The sequence below is a fragment of the Anas platyrhynchos genome, chromosome 2 (genome assembly GCF_047663525.1).
Source record: "Anas platyrhynchos isolate ZD024472 breed Pekin duck chromosome 2, IASCAAS_PekinDuck_T2T, whole genome shotgun sequence".
In the NCBI taxonomy this organism is placed as follows: Eukaryota; Metazoa; Chordata; class Aves; order Anseriformes; family Anatidae; genus Anas; species Anas platyrhynchos.
In genome coordinates, this window is record NC_092588.1 from 50,813,964 (window position 1) to 50,833,651 (window position 19,688).

The 19,688-nt window shown below is 36.1% G+C and overlaps 1 protein-coding gene across 14 annotated transcripts in view; it reads right to left on the reverse strand.

Moving 5' to 3' along the window:
* The window catches only part of PTPRM (protein tyrosine phosphatase receptor type M), a 472,980-nt gene that overhangs the window by 50,750 nt on the left and 402,542 nt on the right, over positions 1 to 19,688 (reverse strand). For all 14 annotated transcript variants that reach the window (XM_027452030.3, XM_027452024.3, XM_027452023.3 and 11 more), the window contains 3 exons: positions 14,401 to 14,488; positions 8,939 to 9,015; positions 6,070 to 6,106 (listed from right to left, as the gene is read on the reverse strand). In XM_027452030.3, the coding sequence (XP_027307831.1) occupies positions 6,070 to 6,106; positions 8,939 to 9,015; positions 14,401 to 14,488 (202 nt within the window). The remainder of the gene's footprint in view (positions 1 to 6,069; positions 6,107 to 8,938; positions 9,016 to 14,400; positions 14,489 to 19,688) is intronic.

A 19,688-nucleotide genomic window follows, 5' to 3' on the forward strand; every position in this document is an offset into this window, starting at 1 on the left:
TTTTACTACTTAATTCAGATATGCAAAAGTCTGTCATAGGTATTCTGGACTGACTTCACAACATGAAAATTAAACTAGTATCTTGTCCTTGAGATAGAGTTCTAAAAAAGCTCTGTAGACCTTTATATCTGATATCTGGCTGCTCAGTCTTTGTGTGGGAGAGGATAGAAAGATAATTTTTTTCTTCTTCTCCAGCTTTGACAATGGACATAAAAATCAACAGCACTAGGCTCTGCATAATATTGGATCGATAAACTTTTTTCCTGAGATCATCCTGTTCCACTTTGTCACTACACAAAAACTTCGAGAAGTGACACACTGCAACAGAGCCTAAGCCAACTTTGGATCTGTTAGAAAACCATGCCAGCTCTGCATTTAGAGCCTTCTATGCTGAATGGAAATCAACAAGGGCAACTCATTCCCTATACTGTGAAAACTACTACAGAGCTGATTAATATAAAGACAGAAAAATATGGAGTTCTGAAAATGTTGAAAGACCAACTGTTCTAACACAGTTATCATTAAATTTCCTACAATAAGCAAAGAGGCAGAGAGAAACTCAGCTATTCTCAGGTACCGCAATGTGTCAACTGTTGGAAAGTGCTGACTTTGATGGTTACCAGTTTTTACTACACATTGTGAGAATCACAGAATCACAGAATGGTTTGAATTTGAAGGGACCTTAGTTCCAACTTGCCTGCCACGGGTAGGGACACCTTCCACTATACCAGGTTGCTCAAAACCCCACCCAGCCTGGCCTTAAATACTTCTAGGGATGGGGCATCCACAGCTTCTCTGGGCAATCTATTTCAGTCCTTCAACACCCTCTGATTAAATAATTTCTTCTTTTATATCTAATCTTTTAATTTAAAACTATTTCCCCTTGTGCTGTCAGTACACTCTCTGATAAAGAATCCCTCTCCAGCTTTCTTGTTGGCCCCTCTTAAGCACTGAAAGGCCTCTGTAAGGTCTTCCCAGAGCCCTCTTTTCTTCAAGCCAAACAATCCCAACTCTCTCAGCTTCTTCTCATAGGAGAGGTGCTTCAGCTCCTTTATCATCCTTGTGACCTTCCTCTGGACTCACTCCAGCAAGTCCATGTCCTTCTGTTGGGAACCCAAAGCTGAATGCAGTACTCCAGGTGGGATCTCATGAGAGTGGAGTAGAGGGGCAGATTCATCTCCCTCAGCCTGCTGGTTGTTCTTCTTTTGATGGATCCCAGGATACAGTTGGCTTTCTGGGCTGCAAGCACACATTGCTGGCTCATATTCAGTTTTTCATCCACCAACATCCCCAAGTCCTTCTCTGCAGACTTGCTCTCAATTTGCTCATCACCCAGCCTGTATTTGTGCTTGGAACTGCCCTGGCCCAGGCACAGGACTTTGCATTTGGCCTTGCTGAAGTTCATTTACCGCCTCCCAAGCCTGTCAAAGTCCATTTGGATGGCATCCCTTCCATCTAGCATGTCAACCCCATCACACAGGATGGTGTTGTCTGCAAAATTCCTGATGGTGCACTCAATCTCATCGTCCATGTCACTGACAAAGACATTAAGTAATACTTGTCCCAGTATAAACCTGTGAGGAACACCACTCATCACTGATCTCCACCTGAACACTGAGCCATTGACTGCAACTCTTTGCGTGCAACCATCCAACCAGTTTGTTATCTACTGGGTGGTCCATCCATCAAATCCATGTCTCTCCAATTCAGAGAAAATGATGTTATGTGGGACAGTGTCAAACGTCTTGCACAAGTCCAGACAGATGAACCTGTGAAGGTTCTGGAAAGGAGAACTTTGTCTCCTTTTGTCCTTAACACTGGTGTAAGTATCAAATATCAAATGCTCCTCAAAAATTGGGATAGTTCTCATCAGTGTTTGCTGGGAAATGGTAGAAAGACAGCTCTGGTGAATTTGCCATGTGGTTTCACAGAATAACCTGTAGATACCACTTCCATATGTAAAGGGTGTATTACTTCTGTATGCATTTCGGTGTGAAAAAAGGTAACTGCTTTGAAGGGCATGGCTCAGAACACCTTGCCAATTCAATGCAGCACTCAAGAATGGGTTTATCTCCTTCACTGAAGATGTATGGCTTCAACCACTTTTAATGTTTTGATGATTAGGAAGTAAGGAACACCATTAAACACAGTTGAATCTTCAGGATTAATATAGGGGTACAGAATTCACTCACTTTGTGCATATATCAGAAAATCAGTCTGACTATCCTACACTGTGAAAAAAGACAGCATGTATAAAGCTGAAAAATTGTGTAGAATTATCTTGCTCTGTTGTTTTTCAATTCTCCCTCAAGTAATTTCAAATGCTAATTTTCATCTGGAGGCTAAAACCATGGCAGCAAAAGTTTCTCTGTAAAGATAAGCACGGAGCTTCCACACTGCTGTAGTTCTGACAACTTTCTGCTACATAAAAACAAAAAATGTGCCAAGAAAGTTGAGTACCATTATTCAAAGCAGTATTTCTGCTTCAGATGCCTGAAAGGGAACTTTCAGTTCGAAAGGAAATGTATTTTTGTTTCTGAAAACCCTTATTAAAATGTTCACACAACATATACAGTAGTGTGTGGAAGAAAGATGCATTTTGCAGAAAAGAGAAAGAAAATGAAAGGGGTTATTACAGAGGCAAGTTTATGCTGCTGCAGTGAGGACTGTATAAACACTTCCATTGTAAATATTTATTTTCAGAAGTTTGTAACTTCTACTTAAAAAACTTCTGACTGAAACCTGACTTGATGTCTGTCTCTATAACCAGCAATATAGAAAGTGAAACAGTTCAGAATCTACTTTACAATTAAATACAGACAAGAAGGTGAAAGGCTTCGTTGAGGTATTAAATCTAAAGATTATTTATTTTCAAAATTAACTTTTTACAGACGTTAAGATATGCTCTGAAGTACTTGCAAAAAACATCTTAGATCATGTTCCTGTGTGTGCTGCAGCAAGCAGAGAGATTCAGTGAGCCTGACCCATGAGGATTATTCAAAAGTCAGAGACGCTGAAATAAATGTACTTCATATATAAAGACATGCAGCTTGCATGTGAGTATCTGCTGTTTCACACATGATTGATCTGCTTGAAAACTAGCCCTGGTAGAAATGGCAATGAGCAATGCTATAGCACTGTATTAACATTCGTCACTCATAATTTACAGTTGCTGGTGTAGTGATGGAGGAAGCATTACAAAATCGTTGATAGAGACTTGCTAGAAGAAGCTAAGTCATAGCTGAATTAATAAGGTGAACTTCAGAGGACAGAGAACATGTAAAAACAAAAAAAGATTTTTTCTGCTAGGTAATCAGGGTTAGACATGCAAGATCAACAAATGCCATCTGTTAATTATAAAATCTAGCAGTGTGTGTGGAAATAGGTACTGTATAGATATTCAACATACTGCTCCCAGTAAAGGACCTGGTTAAAATTCATTGATTACCTAACTCCTGAAAAATAAAAAGAAAGCTACCAGTAAATTGAACAGATCATAAAAGAGCTTGACATTCTGCTATAAAATAATTTTAAAGAATTATATCCATGGGAACAAGGGATACGTAAAATAAAGCATAGATTTTTAAATTGCACCTGCTTGCTGGTTCTGCATGACCCAATATTCTGGCTTGTGACAAGGGATTCTTTTTAATCATGATGTCTGAGGTGCAGATCCCATCTGTTGATGCCAATTATAGCAGATCACCAAGAGTCTTCACTAGCTGTAAATTCAGTCTATCAGCCACATTATACTTACCATATAAAAGAAAACTGATGTTACTTATCCAAATCGCACACTTTGTGTACGTTACTTTTACAGTGGAAGCAAAACCTTTTTTGATTATTAGTTGAGAAAGCCTCCATTAGGTATATCTTTTAAAAAATGTTTCTCTCCCTTATTCAAATTAGCAGCAGATTGCTACGAATTCCAAGGTGGAAGACACCAGTCTGTGTGTCAAACTCTAGTTAGTATGGAAGACAGTAACACTTTAATAAACAGGTGATTATGCAACTCCCAGCTCTGTTAAAAGCAGATTGGTAATCTATTACAAAATGATTAAATTTGCCACTTTTTCACTTCAAACAATTATATTTGCTCATTAACACTTGATATGTTGAACGCAGCTTAAGAAGAACATAGGAAAATTAAATATCAATCATTCTAACTCCTCAGAGATTTAAAACTGACTCATGTAATGATGTTTTCCTTCAAAGAACAATAGGCATGTGCACCTGTGAAAGATTTGGTGGAAGAGAAAAGGAAGAATGGGAAAAGCTATTTTAAGACTGTTGTAAAGTAGACATCAAGGGAATTAAACACGTAGCTTAACTGTTGTGCTGTATTGATGTGTTTATACATATCTGTGTGAAAATGTGTTCTAAAACAGAGCATGAACATCTTTGGCTGTATCTGTGAGCTATGGCTCATGACAGGCTTACTAGTATGGAAGACATACAGAGGCAAAGTCTTTTTGGCACGTGAAACAAATATCTTTCCTTTCATAGTTAATATAGAGCCTTAAAGGAGTTTTAGGGATTATTCCCAGTTACCTTAATCATCTTTGCCAAATGCAGAGACTGCTGTGCAAAAGCTTTGTCAAGAAGCTGGGATACACAATTGCATCTACCACAACATTGCAGATAGCCACATATTCTTTACATCATGGAGGATGAGTTGTTTCTACTTTTCTTATTCTCCTTTTTGACTAGACACTTCTCCTTGCCACCACAACAGGAAAAAGGTGTGGCTAAGAACCTGTTGGGACTTGCTAGAGGATCTGGTACAACGACTTTCAGTATAGTATTGCATCCAATACTTGTATTTAAAACCTAAAGTATAAAACCCTCAAGCTTGGTATTTGTTATTCAAGTATTGTGATGACTGATAAAACTGCCTTTAAACCTGCTTCAGATAGGAATGACATACGTTTACCAGAAAGCTGTCAGAAGGATCTGGGGAATGTCCTGATGAAAAGAACTGCACTACACGCTGCAAGTAAAATGCCAGCTATGTAACTTTTCATTTTAGGATTCAGCTGAAGGTGAAAAACAACAGCACCATCAAGTAAAGGTTAAATGGAACAATTCACTACTTCTCAGAAAAGGAGACTGTAAAGGCCTAAAGTGAATTAAACACATGCTCTATTTCTGTCCCAGTTTTGTCTCTTGCTTACATGTAGAAAGACTGTGGAATGAGAGATGTGGTGGGTGGGTAACAGAAGTGAAAGATGAAGCACATTTAATGGCTCAAGGTCTAAGATCTCCAATTCTAATTCTGGTCTGAAAGTGTAAGATGGTGGTGAGGCAGTTTTGCATCCTGCCCCACTGTCATCTGAGGCAAGAGCACCTCATTTGGGACTAGCCAGAGCTGAAGTACAGAAAGGCAGAGATACATGTATGTTGCCTCCCACTGGTAAAAGTAGGGACTGGGGGCTGCAGTGGGGTTTTTGCACCTCTTAGGGTGCGAATGAATTCACAATAAGAGCTCTTATTTGACACGGCCAACAGTCACAGAAGACTCATCTTTCCCACCTGTTCCAGCTCTGAACTTGACCAAAAAATCCGTAAGAACTGCATCAGAATGGGCAAATTATATCTTGTTGGTTCTTGTTCACAAACAAACTTTTAAAAGATGGTCTGTAAAATTCTCTCTCTAGATCCTTTTGAAAAATCCCCCTGCAAGAGCAATGTGTCTTTGGGTCCTCTACTAAAACTTGCCAAATAAAGTATTTCCCAGTTCGAAGACCTGAAGCCTAGATATCATTGAATACAGGAATATACATTTTCTTATCACTGTTGACACTCTGAAGTTTACTAAGTGTTTCTACCTTGACTTATTTCTTTTTTCATGAGTAACAAGATAAGTAGTTTCTGCTAAAAAGGATGTATTTTGCTTTTCTACACAAAACCTACTTGAATACAAACATAAAGGACTACTTACTTGAAATACGTGAAAGTAAGATAGTAACAATTCAGTTTGCTTGCTTTTACCTAATGTTTGAACCTATTCTGTCTTGAATACTGACCTCTTAGCGTCTCATAGCAAAAACCAAAGGGTAAGACACTTACCTTGTGTAGCAATGTAGTGATTCGGCCTATGATAACCCTAAAATAAATTGGAAAAAGAATTATAAGCACCTTGTCTGTTGCTATTAGTGAAACTTAATTTAGGGTAGTTTTGAATAAAAATCACAACAATAAGAGTGACATATTAAATTCAATTTTTTTTTCTTTTTTTTTTTTTTTTTTCAGCAGGGGAAGAGCAAGAGAGAAAGGGAAGAAGAAGCAAATGTGTTTTCTGCAAGATATTGAAGTTGCATCCTTGTACATTAGGGGACAGAAGTAATACGTTCTTTAAGTCTCCAGTTGGATCTGCTGAACATGAACAGCATGAAATCCTCTCTAGCACTTGCAGCTAATGGTGTGAGATGTTCACGTAGGCTGATATATACCTTCAAGCTATTGCTATTTATTGCAAAGTCTATCCCTGTTTTAACAGCTAAAGAATGCTTGATTTGCATTCAGCCCTGAGATGGGTGGCAGGATGTTCACTCTGTCCTCCGTGATTTGTTTATGATTTATTCCTGAACATTAGGGCAAATTCTTTGACTAAATGGTTTGGTATGAATACACTTGTTCACCTCTACATAGAAAAAACAAAGCAATTCTTTGTTTCTCTGATGGCAAGAGCAACTTAAACACAAGCTGGCTGTGCAATAAGGTCTAATACTCCATGGATCTTCACAACATTGAATAGATTTTCAATAGGGAACAATACCACTTTTATTGTGTTTGAGTTTATGATGTGATGGGAGTGTCACCAAAGGTCCAGATCATGCACTAGCATGTTGATAAATTCAGTTATACCACTTTTAATCTTTCTGTAATGGTTAGGCTCCATTGTCAGTCAACAAAGGCAAGAATTTAAAGCTGAAGCTTTCATGCCACTGTAATTTCTTTTTAGAAAAGCAGGAGGGACTGTAGTGATGCAAGGTGGGAAAGACTCAAAGCAACTAAAAATATTTTGAATATTACAGAAAACAACAAAAATTATAGAACTGATTTCTCTACATGTCATGGAAGCAAAATCTGGAATTCTATAAACTGAGAATTCTTCGGATAGCTACAGATTTTATTTTTTTTTTCTGCTGTGTGTTACCTAATATCTCTAGTGGCTTGGATTAAATGATTCAGTTTCTCAGTGAAAAAAAAAAAAGCATTGGGAAAAATAGTGTATAACCATTGCCCCCCTCTCATTTATGCACAAAAAAATCATAGTGTCTGTGACAGTGACATTCTCTTATTAACACGTTTATTCTGACAACACAGCAACAATAACCTCATGCAAGTGAAAAATAGCATCTGCTTCTGTAGTAGTAAACAAGCATTTCCAATGGAAACCCGACTAGCAAGATTATAAATGAAAAATGCTGTGTTTTATGCTCAAGTTGCTTTTGAAATATGTCTGCAAACCTCCAAACTTTGCAATGAAGCCATCTGCTGGGATGAGGGAGAGATTTTTTTTTTCCTCACCCATTATGTCTTTTAGGGCCATAGTCTTTCCATACTCCTTCTTTTCTATTCTCCTTGTTATTTCCATAAGCAAAAAAGGGTTGCTGTGCTGCCATTTTATCAGTATCTATAATAGGCTATTGTGCAAATTCTTCTTCCTTACATTTTTTAATATTTTAGAATGAGAAACAAATCTGACCCAAGAACACGCTAGTAGCCTAAAATGAGAACAATCCTCAATGTTGAAGCAAGCTTGAAAGTTAATTCAAATGTAGCTCTTAAATGTGAACTCTCTCTTTCTTTCTATGACAGAGATTACTCCCTTCAGATTTTAGTGAGATGTCTAACTAAATGCATTTCCCTATCTGCCTTTAGCTTCTGGTGAATATGCTATTCCTTCATACAAAAAGGGGCTGAGCAGAAATCTAAGTTTCACTTAATAGTTCATGAGCATACTAACAAACATCAGTAGAAGGAGTTATCCTCAGACTTACAACTTCAGATTGTTAAAACTGAAGTAAACCTACTTTTCTTGTACAGCTGTAGTTCCTCTAGTACTCTGAAAAACTTCACTTACATTTCTGTTTTGTACTGGTGACTAAATTTAACTGTGAACCATGACACCATTTTTGAAAGATGTCACTGCTGAACAAGAAATCGTTAGCAGACACTGTTTCTTACGAAGCAACAGTTAGCCAAACATCTAGCATTCCATGTAAATAATAAAATAATTATCTTTGCTATTCACAGATTTCTGACTTTAGAAAGTATTGACTTTCTAATGATTTTCAATTCTACTTTTGAGTTCATTCTTTCAACCAAAAACACCTTGTCTCTTAAAGAATTTATTCTAATGTAAAACATTAAGTTAACATGATGCAGAATGAACAAAGAAGCCACCTTCAATAATTAAACAGCCTACATATTTAATGAAATGTCTTGCTTGCATTAGAAGTACTGGTTAACAGCTGCAGAATATACTTTGAAGGCAACTTAAAAGTGCAGAGATGACAAGAGATTGCAAATCCCTGCATTAGGCATTACAGAGTTTTGTCACATTAATATGCAAACAGCTTTCTTTTAAATGTGGAATGATGCCAAGTTGTTGACAGAAAGTGAAAATAACATTTTGTTAGCCCAGATAAGCACCAGCAGGCAAAGTAGCCATACAGCGTTGCTGGCAAGATTTCAGTCTATTGGCAGTTTGAGGAAATAGCTCCTTTCATTTGCCTATTGACAAAACCTTTGAGGCCTTTTTTTTTCCTTTAGTGAACACCTAGCTTTCAAAGAGAACACTTTCTGACAATGTTTAGCAGCTGATATTAGCTGTGATATCTACTAATACAAATTATGAATAGTGCGAGAATAATAAGAGCTGACTCTTTGAACACAATGCTAAGTTTGTTGACTACATCAGTATACGCACATCAATATAATTTCCATTGATGTAATCGGAGTTTGTTTCGCCTTCAATGGGCTGCAGTCTCACTCGAGAATGGTCATCTGAAACAGGAACAAAGGGGAGAAAAAAAAAAAGTAATTGAAGACATTCAGTAATGAATATGACATAAAAATAAAGTCAAAATAAAATCTTGTTATTGGCAACTTCATGATTGTTTTGTGGGCCATGAAAAAATTGTATCAACAATGAATCTTCATTTTGGTCATTCATGAGGCTTTCCAAATTGTCTCTGATTTTCAATTTGAATGCCTTAAATATTTCTAATTTACAACCCATTGTAATTATTATTATTATATTTTGCCTTGATAACCCCCATACCTTTTGTAAGCAAAATAATTAACATTGTCTAAGTTTTACTCAGTTGGAAATGTTTCTGCCAGTACTCAAAATAAGCTGGAGTCATTTTACAAGACATACTGCTACCTCACAGTTTCTAGAAAAACTCATTATGTTTACAGTAAGGGAGAAAGCAAAATAAAATAATGACAAAAAACACACAGTCAGATAATGACTTTGCCACTGACTTTTGCTCCATGGTGGCCATCTGTATCTATCCAGGAATCCTACCTGTTTGCAAACACTTCCAACTCTAATTTCCAAATTCCAATACAAAACACCAGGGCATGAATTTATTTCTTGTCAGCTGCCTCATTTACTTTATGATGCCACAGCGGTGATTAAGAAATGCTAGAGGCTACATCCGCCTCATAAAAGCTTCTCAGTATGCTGGTAGGGCTTCTTCTTCTCTGAGAATTTGGAACATGCTTCTTTTGGTTCAAAAGTGACCAAGCACAGTGGCTTCTCTAGAATGCTGCACAAGTTGTTGATGAAATAACACTTTAAAGAAATTTAAGGGCCTCATGTCAATGATCCCAAGGACGGAGATGTAGAAAATAGTCTCTTTATTGCTGCTTTATTTACAAGTTCCTTCTGCTAATTAGATACCTATATATTATTGTTTTTGAATGGCACTTATTAGGTGACTTAAAACTGACCACAGACCTTACTGATTGTCATTATTTTCTTGTAAATGAAACAAGCATTAGAGCACAACATGCCACCCATGTTCTCAATAGCTATTTTTTTAACCTCAAAAAATCCAAAACAATAACAAAAAAGAATGAAAGAACATGAAGGAGTTTAAAAAACTTTTTTTTTTTTTTTTTTTTTTTCAGAAGTAGCATAATATTTGCCCATGTTCTGGAGGAGGAAGGAGAGGGCAAGTGGTTCTTAGAATAACACTGTTTGAGAATGACAAGTCAAAAGATTTTCAAATGGATGAGTAGGAAAGGAAGAAGAAAATTCTTGATTTCGACCTCTATTATGCTCTAAGTCTCATTGACTACAGATCTCAGAGCCTAGTCTGTTTTCCTGGGATTCCCCTGGGAGAGAGAAAGGGCATACGTAACTGTAAACCAAATATAGTAAATATGTTTTGCAGCTTTGCAGCTCTAGATTTTGCACACCTAATATATTGCTAGTTTTTTGTGATTATTTCAGCCAACAGTCTTTGAGAATGAGTTTTTCCACAGAAGTTGGGATATTCAAATCAATTAAGTTCATCAGGTCATCCTTTTCAGCCTTTTTATTTAGTTTTCAAAGACTAAAAATTTATAGAGATGTGATCCTCCATTACATAACCCATGGCTGCCTGACCTTATCAAACTACTCTTATTCAAGTGCTGTGCTAGTCTCTGCTTAATTAAGCTATTTATCAGTTTCTTCAGAACAGAGGTTCAGCTCACAGGTCCTTAATTCTAAAAGTCCATCTTACTTAAGAAAGATACTACATTAGGAACTTTCTAATCTTCTGACATGGTTGCTGTTTTTATGGTTTTGGGACCTGATCCAACTTCTATTGAAGTCAACAGACTCCAGAAGTTAAGATAGATGGGATTCATTGCTCATCCATATTTTCATCATTTCATGCATCATTTCTTTAAAAGCATTCTTAGCAGAACAACTCAGGCTAGTAAATATCTCCACTTTTATATTTCTTGGAGTACTTAGGGTCAGATTTAATTGTCCAAACCCAAGCACTTATTCCATTTTACATAGCCCAGGATATACAGATTTTAGCTGCCACTATGGAATGGCATGAGATGGGAACTGCGTCACAGTTTTGGTCCTGCACAGGTTTCTTAGGTCACCTGAGATGACACTACTATGTTTAGACAATTAAACCCTGTCTTTGATGACTTGTGCATCAATGAATTCCATATTGGGCAAACCAAGGTTAAATTTCCCATTGAGTAACTTCTTAAAAATGACAACTTCCTCTTATTTCTTTTAGACTGATTTATACCAATGAATAATACTCAGCACTATCCTTTTTTATTATCATTACTACTTTTTTACTTCTATTATTTACACTATTCTTTCCTTGCAATTATTTTTGCTTCAGATTTTGCAAAACTAAGTAAGATACTTAGATAATGTATCTTCATATAACCTTTCTGCCCCTTTTTTTCCTCACATACATCCTGCATTCTCACTCAAGTTTCTGGGAATTCTTCAAATAATGGACAGTTCAATACCCATTCACTTGCAGTGGAGCTGGAGTGACTCCCTTTTTTTATTGCTTTGAAAACTCCAGTTAACTCCTTGGTCCATGACAACACTTTTTAACTTGAAAAAATTCTTTAGTCAACAACAAAAAATTCTTTCTATGTTTATGCCCATGCTTATGTCAAGTAAGTCTATGTCTTAGTAAGCCTAAGGGGTAAAAAAGCCAGATATTCTTCAAATGTGTACAATGACTTTAAATAGCCTCTGTGTTAATCGTGTAGATTTTTAGGTTATTTTGTTCCTTTATAATTTAGCTTGCTCTTAACATTTTTTGTAGCTTTTAAATACTCTCCTTTCCACTGTTATTTTGTTACCACTCTATCAAATTTAATTTTGCACTGATCACTTAAGCTTTCAAAATGAGTTATGTTAGAATTCATTTGTCTTTATAGAAAGCGATAATAGATAATGAATATGCACATTTTAATCTTGCTTCCGTCATGTTACCTACAACATGTGTATGCCAGTCTGAAGACTGTGAACTCTAACAAGCCCCTTGAGTAGCCAGTTGATTAGCATGCCTAGCCAATGACACTTTCTTGGGAAGTGCCTTGCTGATTCTTTGCAAATCAAGCCTTTTAGAAATGTCTCAGCTAAAATCTTTAGCTGCTTTTAAAAGCTGTGATCAATATCCTCTTCTCATTTAGTCAATGTTGAGTTAGGTAAAAATAAATACATAACCCCTTCCTGAAATTACCTCAAGATCTCTCCTGAGGAAAAAAATAATAGATTTTACCAAAATCCATGCACAACACTACACTATTAGGACGGACACAGATTTTTTTTCTTGAGTAAAAAAAAAGATTCATTTAGCATATTCATGCCATTTTTTTAGTTGTTAATGAGAAAACACAAAGTCTTTTGTGTTCAATGAAGGAGGAACATGTTTTGTGTAGGGGACTGGACTGTGGTCATGATTCAGCTTGTTGAACAGAGGCTCACAAGTTTTAGCTACTTTCATACAGTGGGTAGGGCATGCTTGTAGCCAATTAAATGCACACCACTTGGGTAATGTAAAGCATGTTGCCATTTTGACAAGCTCGTGCATTGCTGGTAGCTTGGTGCTTTTGTTTTAGTTCCCTTGGAGAACAATAATGACTGCAAGCAATAATGTAACAACAGTATCTTGGGGAAAATTTAAGCAAAGAGGATAAATGGACAGAAAAAAATACATTAAACTCTTTACCGAAAAAATTTATACATTTAAGTGTAATCATATAGCCATAATCTGTGGCATCTAAACTATCTGTATTTTTAATTCTTTAAACACAGCATAAAAAGGCAATTTAGTAAAATGCTTTAAAAGCTAAAGCCAATACTTTAAACAACTATCTGGGATGAATTTTCAAAAGTGGACTGCTAAAACTGTACTCTTAGACTCTAAGCCAAGCAATCATTTATCAGCAGAAAACTACACAAAGTAATTAGACAGTTAACTACTTCATTTGCATACATCTATTTAACAGATGACAAATTGTGGGCAGTTTCAGCCTCTCTTTTAAGATACTGCCCTTTACTCTAATTAATTTTAATTTGTATTTGTATTATAGACGTAAATAGGAAATGTTATTGATAATTTCATTTAACTCTTTCCCGTTGCTAAATACTGATGACATTAAAAGTAAATTGAGATCCAAATGATCACAGTAACATTTGCCCTCTCAGAGAGCCTTCAGTATTACTTGTAATTGCCATTGATTTGTGTATCTAATATCTTTTACTTGTTTTCCCTTTGCTACTCATCACTTCCTTTCCTCAGACATATAGCACTATCAGTCTTCTGTTTACTTCAGCCAAGGGGAGTCAAAGCGAAAGGCAATGTATTATGTGACATTAAAGAGGGGACTGACAAAGCTAAACACTGACTAAGAGAGAAGACCTATTGTTCACAGGCTTGGTTTGGAAATAAAAGTTCTCAAAGGAGGAGTAAACATAAAGGTGGAGAACGCTCTTTCATATTCTTTTTTATGCCTTCAGTATTTTGACTTAAATGAGGATAGCCATCTAATGTATTGCTATATCCTCTCAGAATAACAAGATAGTTACACTAATGATTGCTTGCATAGAAGACAAAACCATGCCTAGTAAACCATGAAGAGTAAACACCTTTACATATACTACAGCCCATCGTGATATTCACATTTCCCCAGAATACTTTATTTATTTATTTATTGATTTTTCAGTAAGTAGCATGATATTTTCCGCCTTGGTGTTCACTTACAGCATCTCTTGCCACAGTGCTTTGCAATCGCATAATGCTAGGTTTAGGGATCACTCGCCAAAGCACACTATCATCCCCTAAAGTTATTCGATTATCAGTATACCTAATCTTCATCAAACTTAGCAGTTTCAAGTAAAACAAACATACTCTGTTGTTTTTTTTTTTCTTTTCTTTTTTTTCCCCTTACATTGCGTATAGAATTAGGAAGGTAAGTCAGGATGGCTGTCTGTGTTATCAAGGAACACTTAAGCAGCAGTATTGTCCATTCCTGCAACATTCAGAACTATCCAATCATCCAAACATCCAATGTCAAGAGATCAGCCCATGAGACCATGGGTACCCTTCCACTAAGCTGCCAGGAGCAGTCTGGGAGCTGTCAGAGCTGAGTATCGCTTAAAGATGTCATTCTCTATTAGCCAAATGTAGATCACAGGATGGGAGGTATATAGGAGGCTAGTGGAGAAAATGCATTAAATCTGACAGTTTTCTAAAAAAAAAAGTAACTTCTTCCCTCACTTTTATGTTCTTAATTAGAGAAAAGCAATATAAGCCTGATGTGAGCAAGAGGCTGGTGGCCATTCTTATCCAGTTCTGAAAGGAAGTTAACACAGTGCACAATTATGTTGTCAACACTTACATGCAATGATATTCCCGTATCTATTTTTCATTCTGTTCTCATCTTTCTTAGCTGAATCCCACGGTGCAGACTGTCCTTCAAAGAAACTCTAAAAAAAGGAAGGAAAGTAACATTAAGAAATGCATGCAGCAACAGTTGCCTTACAGATAAACCAAGGAGAACAAACAGTACTGCTCGGTGCTGTTGTTAAATTGTCACTTAACTGATTCTTTTATTGAGCAAAAATACAGTTCTATTTAAATGGTATTTATGCATAGCTCCAAATGTTATCTAAAATGCGATATGAGATTATTTGTGTAACAGCAAGAATTATTTGCATGTGAAATGCTACTGGACCTTTCCAAAGTTGCATGCTTGCAACACTAGCAGTCCTTCACTTGTGCTATCCAGATTCTTTGCCTAGTTCTCTTATACACACAGCTGAAGCTGAAATAGCTCCATCATCAGTACTGGAGTTGCTCCAGTATTTGAGTGCACAATTACACACTGTACAAAAATATTTTAGTTTTCATTATATCCACAATTTTTGGTTACTTCTTGGCAGACACTTCATGCATCTAAACATATTTTTAAAAAGTTGGATTCAACTACCATATATGTGTCTTTTCTACAAACACAATTTATACCAGAAAGTTGTTTTTTTTTGTCAGAGAATAAAAATACGATTTTGTGAAAGATATAATCTATCTCATATTCACACAACCTTTGTGCTACAGTTAACAATCAATAAAATTGAGAAAGTTGAAGGTGCTCAAAATAGATATTTACATTAATAAAACACAGAAGCTAGCAAAGGGGCAGCAAGCAAGCCTATGACATATAGCATTTGCACAATTTCTTAATTTATGCACTGCATTTGTAAGTTGTTTAACGTAGATGCATTTTATTCTTTCATATTGAAACACTCATTCCGGGATAAAAATATTTACTTGCCAAATGAACCAGTGCAATTCTACCAGGACAATGGCAGACGGTAACTCATGTTTTGGTATTTCCACTGGAATGATCAGTAAGATTTCATGTTCGATTCAAGAGGAACATGAATGCACATCATTTACTTTTTCAGTATCAGAAGTCAGAAACAGCTAACTCTTGACTAAACAGAGAAAATGTAGAGAAGCTTGTGCCTCTCACAAGTCCTCAACACTTTCTGAGTGGTTTAAAATAGATAATGCCTGTGAATAGAGTACCAGTGTCTTTTGCCCTCATACTTAAAATGCATTGTTGCTCAAATCCCAGAGATACCATTAGTAAAGAGAATAAAAGTCAAAATGATCTCTTGCTGAAGTCAATGGAACATGGGGACATTTGATGTCTAAAGCAAGTTTTCTTTTAATATGTTCACTAGAGTGGTGATTTCCAACTTACGAGTTGAAAACTCCTGGGAATACAAGGATTGCTTTTAAAATATTTGTAAAGAATAACTTGAGAAAAACAGAAACCTTGCCAAATGGCTACAATTGGTTTGCCCTACATCCCTCTGCACTTCCTTACAACAAATTTAAAGGTTTACAAATTGAAATTACTAAAACCCACTACTATTAATAAGTTTCTTCTTAACCATGGGACATCGCTATTGGGTATAGCTCTGAGAAATGCAGTTACCTGTCAGGATAGAGAAGTGGAACCCTATAAATCTTAAGATGATTTACAACTTCGTTGCTGTTTGCCAAAAATGTCGGTGATCATTTATTGGTCAATGGTGTCTTAAGCAAGCCCTTCAACCCCAGAGCACCCTCAACTCAAGCTAGATGGAAAATACTTTTGCAATAAGCCAGGGCACACTGAACAAGGAATTGCTCTCCATGGGCAAAGACAATGACCAGTGTTGCAATTTCTTGCAAAGTTCATACTCCCAGACAACACTGGAAGATGAATAATTAACACAGTTAAGGCAAAATAGAAATGGAAATGTTCAGCAACAAAGATCCAAAGACATTACAAACTAATCGTTCATCCTATCTAGACCTTGGCCAGGTATCTTATTCAGGATTTTGCCTTTCAGACAGCTAACATGCAGAAAATTCTAGTATTCTTACAGTCCCTCTGCTAGAGGCTAGTTCACAGAATGGATCCATAAGATATTGGCCAGCAAGGGGTTTTGGTTTTAAATTACTAAGTGTTACATGTGTTGTTACAGAGGAAGAGTCCTATTACTAAAGCTTCGAAGTCTACGCCTTGAAACATGGAGGGCCCAAATATACTTCCAGGGACTTCCCGCTTCTCCATGTCCCACTAATGAACTTTCATGAAATTGCTTTAAACCAATCGATTAGAGTAAATCTCTAGAGACAATGAGGAAACTTTTGTATGGCGTTAAATGCAGGGAAGATACATGATAGGAAATGTACCGATTTGGGCAGTTCAACTGCTTCTCATCTGCAAATGTATTGGTTCAATTTATCCCACCTGTTTGGAACTTCAGAAAATAATCTGTAGGGCTTAATGAGCCCTACAGATAAAATATCTCCTGATAATGTAATCTGCAATGTAGATAATTTTGTTCTTTAGAATACATCTGTATCGCATTTTACACAGTAATGAAAACTAGGAGACAGATTTACGTTTCCAGCTCCTATATATTGACTTCACTTTCTTTATTGAACATGTATTATAGAAAAATAACTCCAGGTGTGTGTGTGTGTATATATATATATATATATATATATATATATATATAAATAAATTAGTGGCTGAAATAAAATCTGTCACATAGGGAAAACAGACTTTAAGTAGATCCATTTTTAAAAATTCTTTTTGGGATACACGCAGGTATTTCAGTGGGAAGTGTACAGAAAGGATAATTTGAAAGGAGAGGTATTACAGTGGGAAAGCATAAAAAGAAACAGTTATTGTAAAAGACAGCTGGAGTGTCATTTCCTAAATTCCCCATGTGCTACTGTTACACAAACTGCAACAGAACGATAATCCACAATGAATTACAAGGAGAAATCCCATTTGCCCCAGAAGTAAAGAACACAGCAGATACCTCGTAACAGATGATCTGTCAAGATCTTTCCTTACTTGTGAGAAATATGTGTTTCATTGCAGAATTTTTTTTAATGTCTTTCCTGACATATCACTCTCTGGGGACACTGCTGCACAGCAGCCCACACGTTATCTTAGTGGCTATTCATTCTAATTCATCCCTTAAAGTTTCTTAAAAATGTGCAATATTAGGAAGAAATATGTTCCCAAACAGCTTCATTCCACCAAATGCCTGGCAAGGGCAATGGACAACTGAAAATGTGTGTAAGACATTTCTCAAATGATTTAAAATACATACTTCTTTAACTCAAATCACACAAAACTTTGGCTACCCAGCCCCCATGATGTATTTGAAAGATGAAATACTTTTCAAACCAGCTGTTGTAGCAAGCATTTCAGTATGCAATGACTACTGTCATTCTGTTATTAGAAAATATTTCAATAACCAAGATAAAACACTGTTTCTGAAAACAACTGAAATATACAGAACTGCAGTACATGCAACATGAGAACTGGTCAGTGATGCAGCAGCAGGATCATCTTAGGATGAATGTGAAGTTTTTACTTGCTTTAACTCAATGCTGCAGTGGTTTCCATTAAAAATTAAATATTTGCCAAGGGCTAATTCACTGTGACCCTCAGACTAGAAAATAACTGCAATATCTCAAATAAGAGGGGAAGATAATCATTGCAAATACCGATTTTTTAAAATGATTCCCTTTTCTCATTTAAAATTCGTAAGACCAGAAAATATTAGAAGGGACCTATATAAAAGTACAGTTTGAAGAGTCTGGATTATGGGTGAAATCTTCAAAATACAATTTGTGGCTCTGATGATTGTCATTTCTGGTACCACGCTTTCCATCCTAGTTTTTCATGCTTCAAATTAAGGATAATAAAAATAATGCATCTTTGTAAGCATTTTAAGGTCTATAAATGTAAAATGTTGAGTGCAATTACTATTTTTATTATTAATCCAAAGCCAAGACAACTTTTTCAGAAAAATGCTTCATAGTTGCTAGGTGACAACGGTGTAGTCTCCTACAATGTCATTTACAAAATGATCAGCAAAGAAATGAGAAATTAAGGACATCAGAACTCTTACTCTGCCTACTTAATAAACAGGCATATTATTCACAGGTACAAATAAATGTATACATCCCTGTGTAACAATCATAAGTCTGATATGTGGATTTGTTTTTAAATATATGACTTATGCTGTCAGTATGGCGTTTGATTGTCCTGAATGACCCTAAGTTTCTCTACTGCTACTGTCCGTTTTTCCATTTCTATTTCTAGATGATCAGATTGAGATGTACTTTAACAAAATGAGTAATTTGACCTATTAAGTTTTAAATGTCTCTGGTGGTTTTTTTTTCAAGCTACATGCTGAGTTACACACGCTAATTTAGGCCAGAACATACAACTAATGGAGGTCCTAATGGAGGTCCTTGTCTAAACTGAATTAGCTATATAAGAAACTCGCATTTCTACTATAGGTCCTTAGAGTTGCATCTAAATTAGATCCCTAAAATGCCCTGAATTGGATAGTGAAGATACATTACTAGTTTTACCCAAATATATATCACCCTTTACTGCTGCTGTGCCCAGTTTATATGTGGAGATTGCAGATGGAGAAAATGCAACCATTAAACTCTGAGTTAAGATCCTATTGTTGTGTTAGACTCTTCTTTGTATTTACAAACCGTAATAAATACACCCTATATTTTAAGTAGTTCCATAAATGTTTGGAGGACAAAGACCTTCAAGCTCATTTAATGAACAGTGTAATATTTATAAGGTCTGTACATCTGTCAGTTCATTGCTTTTTCATTATTTGAATTCTCATTTGGAACCTGCAAACTATCTGGCACATGAGGATGTTCTTGTTACTTAAAAACGTCAAATGGATTTTGAAACTAAAAAGTGAAATCATTACACTCATTTTGATGATAACTGAGAATTTGGATTATTACAGAACTGAGAAGGAAGAGTCATGGGATTATTACATTAAAGAAAACTGCAGAGAGGTCCAAGCTATGGAACATTTTTAATCTTCTAGTCACTTTGAGGGAAGATTTTATCATTGAAAATGCATCACCTGCAGGTAATAGATCACCCCAAGTGTTTGTGAGCAGTGGTAAATGATTTCACTGATGGCAACTCACTGTATGCAAGCAGCTCTTCATACTTCAATCATTGCTTTGGTCACTGAAAGAATTTGTGGATGACAGCATGTCACCAGAGAATATATTCACTATCAGATTCTCCTCCTCTGTCAGCTTCAATCACTGAGAATT